The sequence below is a fragment of the Myotis daubentonii genome, chromosome 6 (assembly GCF_963259705.1).
Source record: "Myotis daubentonii chromosome 6, mMyoDau2.1, whole genome shotgun sequence".
Taxonomy (NCBI): domain Eukaryota; kingdom Metazoa; phylum Chordata; class Mammalia; order Chiroptera; family Vespertilionidae; genus Myotis; species Myotis daubentonii.
In genome coordinates this window covers 98,064,508-98,083,465 of record NC_081845.1, presented here as the reverse complement: position 1 = coordinate 98,083,465, position 18,958 = coordinate 98,064,508, and the positions used below count along the sequence as shown (strand labels likewise).

Genomic DNA, 18,958 nt, shown 5'->3' with positions numbered 1-18,958 from the left:
AATAAATTAATTAATTAAAAAAACAAACAGATGAGGGTCTTCACCTAATGAGCTACTACCTTAAAGATTCTGTTACCCTCCATACCCACAGCCTCTCTGAACTGGTCCCCCTGCTAGTAAATTAGAGGCTGTTGGCATATGTTTAGATCAGTTTGTCTAGTACATCCTGTTCTTAGTGGGGTCCCTCCGACTGGGCATCCTCTATGGGCAGGACCATACCTATCCAAGCATGTCTTCCTACCCCGGAGAACTAAAAACTGGCCTGGTAAGGAAAGTGCAGATCTCCCACATTTGTAGAAGATAGAATTCTTTGAAATGGGAAAATCTCCCAACTATATACTTGGGCAACAAAGCCATGAAATAGCAATGGATTTTTTTTAATCCTCGCCTGTGGACCTGTTTTTCAGATTTGTTATTGGTGCTGAGTCTTGGGGTGAAGGACTCTGGGTTAGCCACGGGCACACTGCCTGCTGCTTGCGTTGCCGTCGGCCTCTGAATACCGGACCCCTCCAATTCAGAGCATCCTCTGCTTCCAGTTCCTTCGCTCTTTTCATCTGCTGATTGACTCATTGAATCATTCATTCTAGAAATAACTTTTTTGTCTACGAGGTGCCAGGCGTGGGGTTGAACCTAGCCAGCCTAGTCTGCCCTCACTGCACTGGCCATGTCTGGCGGATACTTCCACTGCCCTTCCTCAAACCAGCCCTTGGAGAAGCCGCTGGGGGCTCCCAAAGCTTCCTGCCGCAGCGCTGAGCTCCGCCCAGCCCGCCCACAGCCGGGCCACGTCCCCTTCTGGGCCATAGGAAGAGGACAGAGGCTTGGACGAACCAGAGCAGCCTCCACATACGCTTTTTTTTTTCTAAAGAAGGAGCAGCAACAGGAGAGTTGGAAAGAGCTCCACTTTATTATGAACAATTGTTTTTGTCTTTTTAAAAACAGGCAATTGATAAGGAAGGAGAAGTAGGGGAGAATTGAGGTGCTTCGTTAGTCACACCAAACCCTTGCAATTCATTTGTGAACCATGAAGAGGAACAGAATTAAATAACCAGATGGGGGTACAGAGCTAAGATTCCCAGCCTTCCCTCTTGGGGAAAACTGAGGCGGAGTAATACTGAGCAAAAGCGGAGGAAGCCACACCCCAGTGGGGTGACTGGGGGACAGGGAAGAGGATCCACATGGACATGGGAAGCAGGCGTGGCTTGTAAACCTGGGACCTTGGGAGGGGAGCTGGGGGTGTTTGTAAACCAGGTTATGGTCAAGAGAGGAGGCAAGAGCCCAGCCCGTGGGGCTCAGTGGTTGAGCATCAGCCTGTGAACCAGGAGGTCAGGGCACAGGCCCCGGTTGCCGGCTTGATCCCCAGTCGGGGCGTGCAGGAGGCAGCCGATGGATGGTTCTCTCTCATCATTGATGTTTTTATCTCTCTCCCTCTCCCTCTCTGAAATCAATAAAAAAATATTTTTAAAAAGAGAGAGGAAGCAGGAGCTGTAAACGAAGGGCAGTGCCTAAGGAACAGGAGAAAGAGGTGCCTATAAAAGGACTGGGCCGGCCTCCCGAGGGAGGCTGCCAGGCGGTGTGCTGTGCCCACAGATGGAGGGCTCTCCTCCACCCATCCGTGAGCTCGGCCTCCGCCTGGGGCTGGGCCGCCCAGGGAGCGTGAGCACAGCTGGCACTCAGTCTGGGGACTGCGGGCGAGGTGGCATTTGGGCTCTGTCCTCAGAGACAGGGCGGGGACAGCAGGTCGGAGGACGTGGGCTGCCCTTCCTGCCAGGCTCCTTTCAGGGGCGTCTGTTCTGAATCTTCCGGGAGCCAGGATCTTCATTTCGGGAAGGAGGAAGGTAGGTCCCTGTGTTGAAAGAGGGTCACCTCCGGCAGGACTCATCTGCGGGAGAGGAGGCGATAACGGGGGGTGAGTGCCAGCCTCTGCCTCCAGCTCCCTACCCGCCCACCCGAGGGCCAGGAGCAGGGGAAGTTGTCTAACATTGTCCACAACTTGAGTGCTTGCTCCTACCAGGAACAGCAGCAGCCACACTCATTCCCTCCTACTCTGTGCCAGGCATTCTTATAACAGCCTCACAGCGACCCCAGGTGCGGTGAAGTGATGTGACGTCCAGCCATGGTTCTAGGTCAGCGGTTCTCAACCTGTGGGTCGCGACCCCTTTGGCGGTCAAACGACCCTTTCACAGGGGTCGCCTAAGACCATCCTGCATATCAGATATTTACATGACGATTCATCACAGTAGCATTACAGTTATGAAGTAGCAACAAAATAATTTTATGGTTGGGTCACAACATGAGGAACTGTATTTAAAGGGCCAGAAGATTGAGAACCACTGTTCTAGGTGCTTCATTAAAATTATTTAACCCTCTCAGTGACTCCAGGAGGCAATTATTTTTAACTCCTTTTCAGTAATAAACTGAACTCTGGCCAGTGTGCTCAGTGGTTTTATTTATTTATTTTTATTGATTTCAGAGAGGAAGGGAGAGGGAGAGATAGAAACATCAATGATGAGAGGGAATCATTGATTGGCTGCCTCCTGCACATTGGACTGAGCCTGCAACCCAGGCATGTGCCCTTGACCGGAATCGAACCTGGGACCCTTCGGTCCACAGGCCGACGCTCTATCCACTGAGCCAAACCAGCCAGGCTGCTCAGTTGTTTTAGTGCAGAGTAAATTGGCCTGCAAATTAAAGGGTCCTGGGTTCGAGTCCGGTCAAGGATATGTACCTGTGTTGCAGGCTCAATCCCCGGTTGCAGTCAGGGTACGTGTGGGAAGCAACCACTTGATGTGTCTCTCTCACATCACTCTTTCATCCTCTTTCCCTTCTACTCTCTCTAAAATAAAAGAAATAATAATAAAAATTTGCCTGGCCAGCTTGGCTCAATGGATAGAGCATCAGCCTGTGGACTGAAGGGTCCCAGGTTTGATTCTGGCCAAGGGCACATGCCTGGGTTATGGGCTCCATCCCCAGTAGGGGGGGTGTGCAGTAGGCAGCCGATCAATGGTTCTCTCTCGTCGTCGATGTTTCTATCTCTCTCTCCCTCTCCCTTCCTCTCTGAAATAAGTAAAATATATTTAAAATTTTAAAAAAAATAATAAATTGAGGCCAACCGTCAGGTTATTTGCCTGAGGCCACAACCATAAGAGAAGATAAAATTCACACTCAGGCCTGACTGACCCAAACCCCGAGCTCTAACCCACCCAGGGGGGCTCGCGGAAAGCCCTGGTTTTACACTCGGGAGACCCGATGTGCACTTTGCTCTCCAGGACCTCAGCTTCCTCATCCGTTCAAGACCTGGCGAGCCCTTCCAGCGCCAACGTTTTCCTCCAGGACCGCGGTGTCCGCTCTGGACGCCAGGCGGCGCCCTCGCGCCAGCGGCGGTCCACTCACCCACTAGCAGCGCCTTGGAGCGCAGGCCGCCCCGGGGCTCCGCCTGCAGCTCCTCCTCCTCCTCTTCCTCGTCGTCGGGCTGGGCCGCGGGGGCGCCCGGGGCCTCGGGCTCCGGGCCCAGCTCCCGCAGCACCGAGCTCTCGGAGGGGTACTGGTACGTAGTCTCTAGGGCTGTCTCGCTGAAGGAGATCTTGAGCTGGGGGGTGGGGGGCGAAGGAGGCAGGTCACCCACCTCAGCCCCGTGCAAGGTGGGCGTGGGGCTGGGTCTGGGCACCCGCTGCCTTTGCCCTCCCCACCCCTCCGGGGCCCAGTTTTCCTTCGATCAGTTTCAAAAACATGAGACTTGGGCCTGCGTTTGGCAGGGGCAGAGGTGAGTAACGCAGGCCCAGCGGGCGGGAGGCAGAAGGGAAAGGACAACGTGGGCATAGTCCTGCGATCAGAACGGGAAGCCTCCCGAGGTGAGCTTGGAGCCGGCCTGGAGGGGTCCCAGGGAAAAGCCAGGCAACCCACAGCAGGGCTCTTCCCTCAGCACAGGGTGTCCCGAGGTGCAGCCGGGGAGGTGACAGGGCCTCTGGCAGACGCAGGGTGGGGTGAGAGTGCACAGAGGGACAGGCAGACAGGAGCACCCCAGACAGGAGACGGGAGGGACAGGCTCCCCCAAAACAGCCCGCTGTCCTCACTGCTGCCCGCCCCCCCCCCCCCCCCCCCCCCCGCAGCCCTGGGCCCTCCTCAGAAGCTCAGGGGAAGGGACGGGCCAGCGTAGGATTAACTCGGAGCAAAAAGCAGGAGGTTGCCCTGGCCGGTTTGGCTCAGTGGATAGTGCGTTGGCCTGGGGACTGAAGGGTCCCAGGTTTGATTCCGGTCAAGGGCATGTACCTTGGTTGCAGGCACATCCCCAGTGGGGGGTGTGCAGGAGGCAGCTGATAGATGTTTCTCTCTCATGGATGCTTCTAACTCTCCATCCCTCTCCCTTCCTCTCTGTAAAAAATCAATTAAAAAAAATATATATAAAAAGCAGGAGGTTCCTGCGAACTCCCTGGAAAGGTCCAGACCTATTGGGCCTTCCCAGCATGTTTTGAGACACTTGGTGCTGGCTCCCCGCACCCCTGAGCCTCAGCGGACTGGGATGTGAGCAAAGCCTGGAAGGTGGCTGGACAGGAAGTTGCTAACATGGGTCCCCCCTGGAGCCTGAAACTCAGGGACTGTCCCTCTTGCACTGGCTCCCCACCTCACCGGGACAAAAGCTAGAGCCTGACCAAGGTCTAAGTCTAGAGCAGTGATGGCGAACCTATGACACGCGTGTCGGCGGTGACACACGAACTCATTTTTTTGGTTGATTTTTCTTTGTTAAATGGCATTTAAATATATAAAATAAATATCAAAAATATAATTCTTTGTTTTACTATGGTTGCGAAGATCAAAAATTTCTCTATGTGACACGGCACCAGAGTTAGGTTAGGGTTTTTCAAAATGCTGACACGCCGAGCTCAAAAGGTCCGCCATCGCTGGTCTGGAGGATGCTGCCATGGCCACGCCCTCACTCTGGGCATCCTCCCTCCAGCCACAGGCCCAGGCACTCCCGCAGGCCTCGGCACCCGCTGCCCCCTCTGCCTGGAACACTCTTCTCCCAGCATACCCAATGCCCTCTCCCAGCCGCACATAGTCACACCCACTCCCGCTCCTCCTGCCTCCAGCTCCCACTCGCCCTGCGCCTCACTGCCCTGTGTCTTCTGTCAACAGGAGACTGGGAGATGCTTTACTGGGTAAGGAGGGGTTCATGCAGGCCCCAGATGAGGTCCCAGCAGAGGACCAAGGCTGGGGGGGCCCAGCTTGCACACAGCTGACCTGTCCGTGAAATGGCTGATAGAACTGGTGACAGCAACCAGACCCTTTGCATCCAAACTTCTTCAAGGGGCCATCTCTGGTTCTGTGACTGACAGATTTACCCGAACTTCTGGGAACCCACGTCTCTTTTCTTTTCATGCCCCCCTTCGGGGACGAGCTCTGCAGTGTTAGACACGCTGATAAAGGGCTCATTTTATTTGCTTTCAGTCCCTGTTTGACTCTCTCCACACTCTGCTTCCCTCCCCCAACCCCAACTTCTGACTGGGCTTCCCAGGAATGTACAGCCCGCACGGGAGGGGGTGCGGAGGGGTGACTCACTGGCTCATCAGCTATATAAGGTCCCGAGGGGGCTGGAGAGGGAGGGCTCTGGGCCCGGGGCAAGCCTGGGGTTCCTCTGAATAAGGCTGATGGAATTGGCCTGCAGATGTTACTTAGGGAAGGAGGCGTGTGTGTGGGGGGGGTGCTCCTATCCCTGAACTAGGGGGCAGAGCTGGGACAGGGATGCTAGCCCCTCACGAGCCTGGAAGGGCGAGGGGGAGGCCTGCGGTCCGCAGAGCGCTGCTCCGCCCCACCCCCACCCCGCTCTGCTTCCTCCTCTCACCACATCCTGAGCGGTGCTGGCAGGCAGGGCCCAGCGTCCCCACTCGGCCCCACCGCCTTCCGGCCCCCACCCCAGGCTTCCTGTTTGGGTGATCTGCTTCCGGCTCCCAGATCCCTGACCCAGGTACGGTCACCCCCACAGGTCCTGCCCTGCACCCGGACGGCCCTGGACTTTGGGTCCCAAACTTCATGCTCCCTCGGCTCTGTCCACCCCAAAAGCAAAGCCAGCGGACTCCGTAGGAAGCGACTTTTCTGAGCACTTCGCCCTGGCCTTCCTGACCTACCTCACTGCATAGTCGCGGGCTCGGGGTGGGCACTTAAGCTCCTTGTGATGATGAGCGGGGGACAATGACCCCCGAGCTGAACCTAGCCTGTGGTCCCTGTGGACACAGAAACCAGGTCTGAGGGTGGCACATGTGGGATGAGGACTGGAGACCAGGAAGGGCTTCCGTCTCGGGGGACAGGTATGAGCTGGAAGGGACTGCGGGAGGGGTGGGACCAGGGCCAGGCCAGGGAGCCCTTAGCCTGGCTTCTCCCACTTTCCTGCACACCCTGATTCCAGTCTGACCTCTGACCCTCCGCTGGCCTTGGCCCCACCCCTGTCCTCAACTCCCATTGGACTTCCTGCTCTCAGCAGTGCCTCCACGTTCACTTCTCTCTTTTTCTACCCCAAGGGGAGGGAGAGCCCAGCGAGAGGGGAACCCCAGTGTGAGCCAGTCCTGAGAAGGGCGGGCGAGGCCGGGAGGAAGGCAGAGGTGGCAGGCTGGGAGAGGCGGCACTGTCCGAAGCTGGGGTGCAGCCTGAGGTGGCCCACTCTAATGGCCTCTGTGAGCCTCTCCCAGGGCCAGCCCTGCTCCGTTCCCCATGCCCTCCAGCCCAGGCCGTGGCCACTCAGCTGTCCTCTCTTCCTTGGGGTTCTGAGGCCTCCCTCCACTCACTTCTTCCTTCAGTTTCTCTCTAGAACCGCAAAGCCACCCCCGCCCCGCCCCACATTCCCCCCTGGAAGCTGTGAGGGCTGTCATCCTGGTGACCCTGCTTGTCACAGAGTCAAGGTTGTTGGCCTGTCTCCCACCAGATGGGCTGGGTTGGGTCACAGGCTCAGAGGAAAGGAAGGAAAGAAATGGGGGCCTTAGAGCCAGAGGGAGCAGAGAGGGAGCAGTCGGGGCACACCCTGCGACACCCCAGGGACAGCATGGTTGTGGGCAGGCCCTCGAGGCTTGGCCATGGACAGGGGCTGTGAGGAGGAGGGGTGTTTGCAGAGGAGGGCAGGGGAGGCTGACCAGAGGACCGGGAGCAGGGGTCAGAGAGAAAGGTGGAGTTCAGAGCCCAGAGGGCACGGCGAGCGGGCTGCTGCGAAGTCTGGCTTGGCTGCTCCCTACCTGTTTGTGGTGCCTTTCAGGGGACCCCTTGACAAGGCAGCTGCGGCTGAGGCGGAGGTAGCCCCCCAGAACCGAGATCTCCTCCGCAGTCGGGTACCGCTTCTTCCCGGCCCCGGGGGCCGCAGCATCAGCGGGGGCAGGAGCGGCAGGGGCTGCGTGGGGCGCAGACCGCCTGGGGTTGACGGTGAAGGTGTGCCCGCTGCGGCGGGGTGGCCCCAGCCCTGGCCCTGCCTTCACCCCATAGAACAGCCGGCTCATGAGGGGATCCCCAGGGGACTGGGGGGCCGGTGGTGGGGGAGACAGAGGGGCGGGTGGGGGCCGCGGCTCCTCCGCTTCCTCTTCCTGCTGCCTAGCGCCTCCGGGCCGCGCGTCCTCGGGCGGGAGGGGGCAGGGCCCAGCGCAGCGGCTCTGCAGGGCGCTCGGGGGCCGGCCTTGGGCCCCCGCCTCCTCCCCTGCAGCCTCCACACCGAGAGGCCCCAGGGGCTTCCCGGCGGGCTCCGGAGGGGCTGGCTTCCGAGTCGGAGTCTCTGGGTCCCTGGCTGTCCATTCTCGAGCCTTCCCGGAGAGCAGGGTCCACTTCCACCCTTCGGGCAGCCTGGAGTCCCCCTCCCCACCCTCGGCAGGGCTGGGGCTCCGCTCTGCGGTCTGCCCGCCTTCGGAGCTGCGGCCCGCAGCCTCGTGCGCCGGCGTCCCGGGCAGCCCGGTCAGCTCCTCGGGGGCCCGCCTGTCTTCTCTGCTCCCACGTCCCTCCGCGCTGCCTTTCCCGTCTCCTGGGCTCAGTCTCCATTCTGACGCCGCCAGTGGCTTCCGACTCTGCTCCGGAGACTCTGCGCGGCCAGGCCTCCATTGAGGGGCCTCGGTCGGGCCCGAGTGCTGGCCGTCAGGCTCCACTGGGCTCAGCCTCCCCCCGGCCGCCGCCTTCCTCCTGGGGCCTTGTTCTCCAGGCTCTGCCGGGGTCACACCTCCGTCCGCTTCTCCCGGGCTCAGCCTCCACCGCCGCGCCTCTGGCAGCCCCGAGGCCCTGTCTCCAGCCTCTCCCGGGCGCGGCCAGTCCCGGGCCTCCGCAGGCCTGGGGCTTGACTCTCGGGCTCCCCCTACCCCCGGCCTCCTGTCTCCGGCTTCCCTGGGGCTGAGCCGCTCTTCCCTGGGCTCTCTTTCTTGGGGACTTGGATCCTGTATCTCCCCTGGGCTGGGTCTCCATTCCCGGGCCTCCGCAGGTCCAGGCCTCCTTTCTGCAAGGAGCTCGTCACTCCGCCGCTGCTGCTGCTGCTGCTGCTGGCGCTCCTGCCGGATGAATCGGTTCTGGTGCACCGGGCCGATGGCCTCCAGCAGGACCGCAGACTTGTCTGGGTCTGGAGGCCCAGACGCAGGGCTGGGCTCCCCAGGACACAGACCAAGCTTGGCCCGGCGGCGTTCCAGGAGCCCCCGCTTCCAAGCTGGCATCTGGGACAGGCGCTCCCGCTCCGCCTTCTCCCGGCCCCGCGCGGCTGCCTCCTCCTGCCGGCGCCGGGCCAGCAGCTGTAGCTTCCAGTCTGGGATGGTGGCCATGGTCCCTCGAGGTGCAGGTGAGGCGCACTGGAGGCAGAGAGCAGGGAGGAGGTGCTGCCGAGGCCCGGGGATGAGCCTGGACGGCAGAGCGGCGCGGGAGGTGGGACGCGGAGGGCGGGGAGGACAGGCAGTGCGGCGGGCGAGGGAAACCAGAAGTGAAGAAACGCCTACGGGCCAAGCCGATGGGGGGGACACGGCAGAGGAAGAGGGAGATTCAGATTTGGCAGCTCAGGGCTCACGGGTGCCAGAGACGGACCGAGAGGAGAGAGAAGCGGGTGTGAGGCTGCGGGTGAGGGCCAGGGGGCGTGGGAGTGGGGACGGAGGTCAGCGAGTCCCGCTGGAGAGGGGCCTGCGGGACCCGAGCGGGTGTCAGGGAGGTGAGGGGCGGAGGGTGGAGAGGTCCAAGGGCAAGGGCGGCCGGCGGGGACAGCCGGGCGCGTCGCCTCGGCCCCGAGGTCCAAGCTCCCTTTCCAGCTGCGCTCCGCCCGCCTCCCGCCGCCCCTCCGCCCCTGAGAGGGCCGGGGACTTCCCTCCCGCGGGGACTTCCAGACCCGGCGCCGGCGCCGGCGCGGGCCCAGACCCCGGCGTCCACCCTCCGGCGCGTCCCGCCTCTCCCCGCGGTGCCGGGGACCCAGGAGCGCGGAGCCCGGCTCCGCCTCTGCTCCCCGGGACCGGGCATCGCACCGGGCAGACGGACGTCCCGGCGTGAAGAGGAGCAGCCGGCCCGGGCCGGAGGCCCCCCCGCCCTCGGTGCACTCACGCTGCGCGCCCGGAGAGTCCGCGGGGCCCGGCGCCCGGAGGGAGCGAGGAGGCGAGGGTCGCGGAGATCCGGAGGCGGGGAGCCCGGGAGGGACGCAGACCGAGACCGGGCCGGCGACCACTCCGTCAGAGGACAATGGGGAGAGGGATGGGGGCGCGGGGCGGGGCCCGAGGAGGGGCGGGACCTGCTCCCGCCAACCCCGTGGGGAGCGCGCCTCCTCTGCTCGCCGTCGCCCCTGGCCCTCGGTCCCGGCCCCCACCCACCCAGCTCCGGACCGCCGTCCCGGGAGCCAGGCGCCCGCCCCCAGCCCGCCGACCGGGGCGGCGCCCGTGACTCAGGCCCCTCGAGGGACGTGGGAGGAAGCGGCAGCTGCTCGGAGCCCGGCCCGCCCTCCCCGCCTCTGGCCGCCCCTCCCCACGCCTCGGCCTCGGCCAGCCTTTGTCCTGCGTGGTCCCGGGCGCCCGGCAGGGGTCGTGGGGGGCGGCAGGAGAGGCAGGGAAGCAGCAGCCTGGGGAGCTCGCCCCTCCGCGCCCGGCCCCCAGGGCCCAGGTCCCGGGATGTGGAGGGAGGGGCCGGGCCGCTCCGGAAGGCGGGGCGGGTCCGAGGGCGCAGCCGCCGCCCAGCGGTCGCGGGGGCGCGAGGTGCCGGGCTTGGGCCGCGGCTCCGCAGGTCCTTCCCAAACTGTGCCCCGCGGCCCCGAACAAACCGCGCGCCAAGTGCAGAGAAACCGGCTGCGATTTATTTTCCCGCCGCGCGTGTTCCTCGGGAGAGCAGGGAGCCGTACCCGAACGAAGGGCCAAGAGGCCGCTCAGCTCAGCTGCAGGAACCAGGGGGCCTCGAGGTGCAGGGCGGGGGGCGGGGCGGCTGCGCCAGCTCCTGGGCGCGAGCGACACGGAGAAGGGGACCCTGAGATGCAGGCGAGTGCCCGGGAGTAGCCAGGCGGGACCCTTCGCCCTGAGGCTGGGAAGGGGGGTCACGCCCTCAGCTGTGAGACCTGCAAGTCCCCGCCCCCTCCTGGCTGGCGAGGAGTGGGCCTCGGAGCGCGGACACTCGGGATTTAGGGCATGAGATGGGCGGGAGTGGAGTGGATGGACGGCCCTCGGCCCGTGGATCGGGGCCTCCGGCCTGAATAAGCCAGGGCCTGGGTGGCCAGGGGTCGCCACCCCAGGGGAGAGGAGTGCAGGGCCTGACACCAGGCACCTGCTCACTGGGGCCCGCCCTCCTGGGGCCGGGAGAGCAGGTGCAGTTTTCTTTGCAGCTGGGCCCGGAGGTAGCAGAGGTCTTGCTGGTCAAGTCCGTGAGCCAGGCCCAGGTACAGGGTGAGGAGGAGCGCGAAGAGGAGCCGGTCGGTGCCCAGGGTGGGCACCACCCACAGCACCGTCAGCAGCTCCACACACACCGGGTGGCGCAGGTGGGAGAAGAGCCTCAGAGCGCGGGGGGACTTGAGGGCGAGGGGCTCGCCCAGCCCTCGCAGGTGGTAGTACACCTAGGAGAGGGGAGCAGTCAGGGAGCCGGGGCCTTTCACAGCTATCACCTCTCCTCCCTGCCAGGTACCCCCCTCGATGACTCAGGCCCAGGAACCTCCCCCTTCTAGGTCTTGGGCCCCTGACCCTCATCTCCGGTCCAGGAACCTTCCACAGGCCCAGGAGGCTTCTGGCCTCTGAGGCGGGAGCTGCGGGGAGACTATCATACAAGAAGGGCAGGTGAGGGAGCGGGAGCGGGAGCAAGAGGAAGGTGGCCGAGCATGGGAGGAGGAGCGGGGAGTCCTTGGCAAGGCGAGAGGTGTTCTAGAAAGGATGGAAGGCAGGGAACGGGCCTCACCTGCTTGAGGCCCATGAGCTCCGCGTAGTCAAAGACGAGGAGGATGCTGAAGATGAGGAGCCAGGCAACGGCGTGCAGCACGAAGCACAGCAGGGGCACCCAGGTGGCCCAGGGCTCGGCCTGAGCTGCCCACAGCACAGGGCCTCTGGGGACGGGCTCCCAGCATCGCATCACCAGCTGGGGGAGGAAGAGGGGCTGGGAGACCTAGACAGGCTGCCCCACCCCAGACAGCTTGTAGCTCTCCCCATCTTTACCACGAGCATCACCAACACTCAGCTCGTGGAGGTGCTGGGTGGGGTTCCAAGGATATAAGGGTGACCCGTATGTTCCCAGAGCGCTTACAGGATGGTGAGGGTGGCCAGAGAGGCGCACGGACCAGCCTATGCCCAGCACCCACTGAGAAGATGGCGAGTACTAACTAGGAAGCCTGGCCCTAGCCGGTTTGACTCAATGGATAGAGCCTTGGCCTGCAGACCAAAGGGTTCTGGGTTCAATTCCCGTCAAGGGCAGGTACCTCGGTTACAGGCTCCTCCCCCAGTACGGGCCCTGGTCGGGGGCGTGCAGGAGGCAACCAATTGATGTTTCTCTCACATCAATATTTCTCTGTCTTTCCCTCTCTCTTCCACTCTATCTGAAAATCAATGGAAAAATATACTCAGGTGAGGATTAAAAAACATCTATATCTATAATAATAAAAGTGTAATATGCTAATTGGACTGGACGTCCTTGCAGACAATGCTGCAGTGGGTGGGGCGAGGCCAAGGCCCTTGCACCAATTTCGTGCATCGGGCCTCCAGTAAGTAAATAAAAATCACAGTAACTAGGGAGCCTGCTCTGGGTTTGAAGGCAGGGCAGGGCTGAGGAGAGCGCTGCAGGCGGGACCGACAACCTGCAGGGGTGCAGTGCACATGGCACGCGTGCTGGGGGAATGACAAGGTGCACCTTTTTCTTGTGAATCCTCACCCAGCACATGTTTAGATTGATTTTTTAGAGAGAGTGGAAGGGAGGGGGAGACAGAGAGAAACACTGATGTCTGTCAATGACACATCGATTGGTTGCTTCTCCGACTCTGGATCAAGGAACATGCCCTTGACCAGAATCGAACCCGGGACCCTGCAGTCCTCGGGCTGACGGTCTATCCACTGAGCCAAACCGGCTAGGGCAGTGCACCCTTCCTGATATAAAGTGAGGTGTGTGCTGTGGAGGACTGGAAGCTGAGATTAGAGTCCTGAACGCCCCGAGTTCTCCTACACCCACACCTTTGTCGGCCTCAGGTCCTCGCCCCCCGCGGTCTAGGGCGTCCTTCCCAGACTCTCCCTGCGGGCCGCATACCTGCAAGGCCAGGGCCGTGCATGCCACGTACAGCGACCTCTGAAGAACCCCAAAGGACCGGGACAGCCACACCTTCACTGTCTCCGTCGCCATGAGGCTGTGCTGCCCCACAAAGAGCAGCAGGAGCCCCAGATCCCACGCCAGGGGAGCCAGGACGCCGCGGTCCTGCAGGGCGGCCAGCCAGCCCTGGGGTGCCTCTGGGGGAGTCGGGAGAGAGAAGAACAGGAAGATGGTGGGAGACATCCCCGACCCTCGTCTCCTCTGGGGGTGCTGGGCCGTGTCTCTCCAAGCTTTCAAGAGCCCTAACGCTTCATCTCTCGGCTGCGCCCGCCTCGCCTCCCCTCCCCTCGCAGTGTCCGCCCTTTCCCGGGCCTCCTTCAGGGCCGGGGGGCGTTCCCGGGCAGGCACCGAGGCGCGCGGGGGAGCCCCGGTCCACCCCCCCGCGTCCAGAGGGCCCGCTAACCGGCTCCCCCCCGGCTACGAAGCACTTTCCGCACCGCGCGCGGCCGCCCCTCGGCCTCGGGCCGCACTGTCCGCCGCCCGGACCGCTGCCCCGACTTCCTAGTGGGGCCCGCGGGCCCCGCCCCGCTCCTGCCTCCCGCCCGCCTCCCCGCGCAGGGCCGCCGGCCCGGCTCACCGGGACCCGCAGGCTTCGGGGGCCCTCCGAGAAGAGGCCGAAGGGAGGCGAAGCGCACGAACTCCACGCCGGTGCCAAAGGCCAGGACGAAAGACGCCAGGGCGGCCGGGACCAGGAGCAGCGCCGGGGCCATGGCGGGGAGCCGGCGGGAGCGGCGGCTCGGGATTCCCGCGCCGCAGGCCCCGCCCCGGCCCCGCCCCGGCCCCGGCCCCGGCGGGCGGGGCTCCCCTCGCCCACGCCCCGGAGCGCCCGGTCCCGCGTCGCCGCGTCACGGGCGGGAAGTCGGGATCCCCGGGAGGGGAAGGCGGCGGCCCCCGGCCTCGGGTGGGCTGTTCTCCCGTGGGAAGCGGGTCCGCCTGGCGGGGTCCCGGCGGAAGCGGCGCCCGAGCCCGGGCCCCGAAGCTCAGCGAACCGAGGAGGCTGCGGCCGGCTGAGCCGCGGCCGGGGTCCCGCTCGGCGCTGGACGGAGACGGGGCCGCGAGCCCCACGTGGCGGCGCGCGCTCGGCCTCAGGGCCCGCCGCGCCTCGGTCGCCGAGCAGCGCAGGGAACTGCACACGCGGGAGTTCCCAGAGGCTGCTGACTTGTCACCATGAGAATAAAAACGTGAAAACGTTGGCGGCAGGAAGCTTTATTTATGACAGTTGTACACGTTGCAGTAGGTTAACTTTATCCAGCGTCTAATGAACTGTAACTGTGCTCTGCAACCTCATTCATTGAACTCCACTTACTAATCAGAAACCACCTAGATCTTTTGTGTTAATACTTTCCCTTACAGACCTGTTTACAATGCAGATTACAATGTAAAAGTAAGCTTTTCTTCATCAGAGTTAAAAATCCGGTTTGGCTCAATGGATAGAGCGTTGGCCTGAAGACTGCAGGGCCCGGGTTCGATTTTGGTCAAGGGCACATACCCAGGTTTGGGGCTTGATCCCCAGTAGGGGGCGTGCAGGAGGCAGCCCATGTTTCTCCCTCTCCCTTACCTGAAATCAATGGAGATTATATATATATATTTAATCCTCACCAAAAGATATTTTTCCATTGATTTTTTAGAGAGAAACACATCATTTGGTGTCTCCTGCACTAACCCTGATCAGGGCGCGGGGCTGAGGAGGAGTCTGCAACTGAAATCAAACCTGGGACCCTCTATCCACTGAGCCAAACCAGCTAGGGCTAAAAATATGTATTTTAAAAAAGATTAAAAAAAAAACCTACTCACAGCCTCTGGGCCTCCGTGAGCAGCATGGTGGTGGTGGGCAAGTGCTCACAAAAGGTGGCAAAAAGGAGCCAAGAAGGAAGTGTCTGATCTGTTCTCCAAGAAAAACCGGCGTGAGTGAGCGCCAGCTCTGCGCGATGTAAGAAAGGTTGGGAAAACACTAGTCCCGAGAACTCAGGAACCAAAATCGCGTCTGAGGGCCTCAGGGCTCATGTCTTTTAGGTGAGCTTCACTGACCTGCAGGCCCATGAAACTGCAGTTAGAAACCCAGATTACTGAGGTGTTCAGGGCCCAAGCTGCCTAACTCCCATGGCGTGGGTCTTACCTGTGTCGTGGCATGGGTCTTACCCGGGTCGTGGCATGGGTCTTACCCGTGTCGTGGCCTGGATCTTACCCGTGTCGTGGCGTGGGTCTTACCCGTGTCATGGCGTGGGTCTTACCTGTGTCGTGGCCTGGATCTTACCCGTGTCGTGGCGTGGGTCTTACCCGTGTCATGGCGTGGGTCTTACCCGTGTCGTGGCCTGGATCTTACCCGTGTTGTGGCGTGGGTCTTACCCGTGTCATGGCGTGGGTCTTACCCGTGTCATGGCGTGGGTCTTACCCGTGTCGTGGCGTGGGTCTTACCCGTGTCGTGGCGTGGGTCTTACCGGTGTCAGACAGAATGCTCCATGATAAAAACGTGGCTGACCATGATTGAAGCTCATGTTGATGTCAAGACTGCCAATGGTTATTTGCTTCATCTGTCTGTGTTGGTTTTAATTTAAAAACTTTTAAAACAAATCCAGAAGACCTCTTATCTCAACAACAGGCCTGCCAAATCCAGAAGATGATGAAAATCATGGCCTAAGAGTGCAGACAAATGACTTGAAAGATGCCATAAGCTGATTCCAGGTAGCGTTGGAAAGGACATGGAAAAGGTTTACCAATCTATTTACCCGCTCCACGATTACTTTGTCAGAAAAGTTAAATGCTACCCAGCCGATGTTGCTCAGTGGTTGAGCATCTACCCATGTACCAAGAGGTCACGGTTCGATTCCTGGTGGGGGCACATGCCCAGGTTGTGGGCTTGATCCCCAGTAGGGGACATGCAGAAAGCAGCTGACCGATGTTTCTCTCTTTCTCCCTCTTGGAAATCAATAAAAACATATTTTTTAAAAAAGAAGGAGAAGTCAAATGCTGAAGAAGCCCAAGTTTGAATGGGGGAACTCACAGAGCTTCATGGTGAAGGGTACAGTTCTGGAAAGCCCACTGGGGTTGAGACAGCGCTCAAGGTGAATGGGCAGATGGACATGAGCCCCAGGCCAAGACTCTGCTTACCTCAGACTTAAGGGTGACAAATAACAAGTCCTATTTGTGATAAAAACAAAAACAAAAAAGGACCTACTCACAGCAGCTACCAACATGCATAAGAGAGCTCCCCTTTGTGTATTTGGTATTAACAGTCTCTCTAGTTTTAGACAATCCAGTGAATATGTCCTATCCCATTGTGTTTTGTTATTGTAAACTTTATTTATAGAAAAGTTTCAAATTTACAGAAAAAGTGAGAAGACAGTACAGAATTCCCTTACATCCTTCACTACTTTCTTATTAATATATTAATTAGTATCGTCCATTTGTTACAATTAATGAACTAATATTGATACCTTATTGTTAACCAAGAGTCCAGAGTTCATTCAGATATTAAAAATTATATGTAATTTAAATATATATATACCCATATATATAATATACGTATTATTTGTAATTGATACAAAATATATTAGTTTCAGGTGTTCAAAAAGTGACTCCACATTTATATATCTTTACAATGTGATCACCCTATTAATCCTAGTTGTTATCTGTAGCTGTGCAAACTTATCATAATCTTATCTATCTATCTATCTATCTATCTGTCTATCTATCTATCTATAATCTATACTAATAAAAGGGGAATATGCAAATGGTCAGGATGCCCTCATGGATAATGACTGATCAGCAGGAGGCTGCGAATGCAGCAGGCGCAGATGGGCAGGGACTTGCGGCATGGGGGACGGGGCCGGGGCCCAGTGGAGGCCTCTGCCCGCCTGTGCCGGGGTTCCACAGGCCTCTGCGTGAACTGGCCCAGAGGTGGGGCCCGGCAGAGGCCTCCACACGGTGAGGCCTGGGAGTCCGTGGCTCCGCGTGGGACAGTGGCGGGACCCCCGGCTCCGGCCTACCTCTTTGGGGCAGTCCATCTAGGAGCCCCAGATGGTTGGTCGGGGCCTAGCTCTTTGGGGTGCTGGATAGTGGGGCTCCTGCATCAGGCCACTAGTACATATATAATAGCCTAATAGCAAATTGTCCCCTCGGGAGTTCGACTGGGAGACTGGGAGTTCAATTGCTCGCCATGATGTGCACTGACCACCAGGGAGCAGTGCAGGACGAAGGAAGGCCCCGACCGGCAGCCAGAAGGCCCCAATCGGCCCTGATCTCCAGCCAGGCCTAGGGACCCTACCCGTGCTAGAATTTCATGCACCAGGCCTCTAGTCTATAGACTGAGTGGCCAGATTATTATGACCACCTGACCTTTGTAGGCACATTAGCCGTACACTGTATCGTATGGGATATGGAAGCCAAAGGCCTGTTTGAACACCTTTTCTGTCTGCAGTTACCAAGATAAAATGTTTCCAATTAGACTAGGAACACAAGGATTGGACAGTCGAGCATTGGGAAAAAGTCATGTGGTCCGATGAATCACGTTTCCAGCTGCATCATGCAGATGGCAGAGTGAGAATTTGGCAGAAACAGCATGAAAGCATGCACCCCACATGCATGAGTACAACCCTTCAAGCTGGTGGGGGCAGTGCTATGGTTTGGGGCATGTTTTCCTGGCGTGATTTGGGCCCTTTAATTCGTGTGGAACAACGTCTGAATAGCACAACATACCTAAGTGTCGTTGCTGATCAGGTTCATCCTATCATGCTGATGGCGTATCCCAATGGAGATGGCTTCTTCCAACAAGACAATGCGCCACGTGCTCGTATTGTGCAGAGTGGTTTCAAGAACATGAGGGAGACTTTACCTTGCTCAGGTGGCCCCCACAATCACCAGATCTCAATCCAATTGAGCATTTGTGGGACGAAGTTAAAAGAGCCATCAGGCAGCTGGTTCCACAACCATCAAATCTCACAGAACTGGACAGTGCTATTCATCAGGCATGGTGTCAGATTCCTCGCATCACCTTTCAACATCTCGTGGAGTCAATGCCAAGAAAAATCACTACAGTATTGAAGGCAAAAGGTGGCCCAATGAAGTACTGATGGGGTGGTCATAATAATCTGGCCACTCAGTGTATATATAAAAGCCTAAGTGACCATTTGATCGGTCGCTATGACACGCACTGATCACCAGGGGGCAGATGCTCAAAGCAGGAGCTGCCCCCTGGTGGTCAGTGCGCTCCCACAATGGGAGCGCTGCTCTGCTGACCGATAGGCGCCACACACTGGGCTCATGGCTGGCGAGTGCAGCTGCTGCGGCTCGAGCCTCTCCCGCGAACACTCCCCCTGCACGCCCCTCCCTCATCCGGACCAGGACTGGCATTGGGATCGGCATTGGGACAGACAGGGTGTGAGCCCATGGCTGCTTCTCAGTCACGGGTGCATGGTATCGCCTTAGGACGGGAGCGCAGAGACTGCAGGGGAGTGGCAGCGAGCCTACTGAGTGGCAGCAGGCGCAGCAGGGCCGGGATGAATGGAGCGCCTGGCTGGGGCTTGGGCTTCTCCCTGGCTGCCTGCCACTTCTCGCACTACTACAGCCCTCAGGGGATGTTGGAGTGCAGGTTTCAGCCATCCCTGCAGGCCATGCTGAGGGACCCCACCGGTGCATGAATCTGTGCACTGGGCCTCTAGCTGACTATATTCCTGTTCACCCTTTTCGCCTATTCCCCAACCACCTCCTTTCTAGCAACCATCAATTTGACCTCTGTTTCTGAGTCTGTTTTTGTTTTGTTTGTTCATCTGTTTTGTTGTTGTTGTTAATCCCCACCTGAGGATATATATATATTTTAAATATTTTTATTGATTTCAGAGAGGAAGGGAGAGGGAGAGAAAGAAGTATCAATGATGAAAAAGAATCATTGATCAGCTGCCTCCTGCACAACCCCTACTGGGGATGGCACCTGCAACCCGGGCATGTGTCCTTGCCCAGAATCAAACCCGGGACCCTTCAGTTGCAGGCCGACACTCTATCCACTGAGCCAAACCAGCTCGGGCATCACCGGAAGATATTTTTTCCATTGATTTTAGAGTGGAAGGGAGGGGAAGAGACACAGAGGGAGAAACATCGATGTGAGAGAGACACATCAATTGGTTGCCTCCTGCATGCACCCTGACCAGGGCCAAGGATAAAGCCTGCAATCCAGGTATGTGCCCTTGACTGGAATCAAACCTGGGACCCTTCAGTCTGTGGGCTGACG

General features: G+C 59.4%; 2 protein-coding genes across 3 annotated transcripts; both read right to left on the bottom strand.

Moving 5' to 3' along the window:
- Positions 1 to 933: 933 nt before the first annotated feature.
- On the bottom strand, positions 934 to 9,652 carry PPP1R18 (protein phosphatase 1 regulatory subunit 18). Of its 2 annotated transcripts, none has more exons than XM_059702155.1 (4): positions 9,523 to 9,652; positions 7,215 to 8,789; positions 3,391 to 3,586; positions 934 to 1,879 (listed from the first exon to the last, which is right to left on the bottom strand). In XM_059702155.1, exons 2-4 carry the CDS (start codon positions 8,760 to 8,762, stop codon positions 1,860 to 1,862), a joined length of 1,764 nt encoding a protein of 587 aa, XP_059558138.1. In that variant the 5' UTR covers positions 8,763 to 8,789; positions 9,523 to 9,652; the 3' UTR covers positions 934 to 1,859. The 2 variants fall into 2 exon arrangements, with proteins under 2 accessions (XP_059558138.1, XP_059558139.1); XM_059702156.1 differs by having other exon boundaries at positions 9,447 to 9,578.
- Positions 9,653 to 10,239: 587 nt separating this feature from the next.
- NRM (nurim) lies at positions 10,240 to 13,512 on the bottom strand. The gene is made up of 4 exons (XM_059702173.1): positions 13,313 to 13,512; positions 12,676 to 12,872; positions 11,344 to 11,520; positions 10,240 to 11,008 (listed from the first exon to the last, which is right to left on the bottom strand). Exons 1-4 carry the CDS (start codon positions 13,443 to 13,445, stop codon positions 10,727 to 10,729), a joined length of 789 nt encoding a protein of 262 aa, XP_059558156.1. The 5' UTR covers positions 13,446 to 13,512; the 3' UTR covers positions 10,240 to 10,726.
- Positions 13,513 to 18,958: the final 5,446 nt, after the last annotated feature.

Excerpts from the sequence above, each read along its gene's own strand:
- PPP1R18 (XM_059702155.1), bottom strand. The coding sequence starts at position 8,762 with ATGGCCACCATCCCAGACTGGAAGCTACAGCTGCTGGCCCGGCGCCGG. Across the intron at positions 3,587-7,214 it reads CTGAAAGGCACCACAAACAG|CTCAAGATCTCCTTCAGCGA; the intron begins GTAGGGAGCAGC and ends CCCACCCCCCAG. Across the intron at positions 1,880-3,390 it reads CTCCAAGGCGCTGCTAGTGG|ATGAGTCCTGCCGGAGGTGA; the intron begins GTGAGTGGACCG and ends CCTCTCCCGCAG.
- NRM (XM_059702173.1), bottom strand. The coding sequence starts at position 13,445 with ATGGCCCCGGCGCTGCTCCTGGTCCCGGCCGCCCTGGCGTCTTTCGTC. Across the intron at positions 12,873-13,312 it reads CCCGAAGCCTGCGGGTCCCG|AGGCACCCCAGGGCTGGCTG; the intron begins GTGAGCCGGGCC and ends CGACTCCCCCAG. Across the intron at positions 11,521-12,675 it reads GCACGGCCCTGGCCTTGCAG|CTGGTGATGCGATGCTGGGA; the intron begins GTATGCGGCCCG and ends TTCCTCCCCCAG.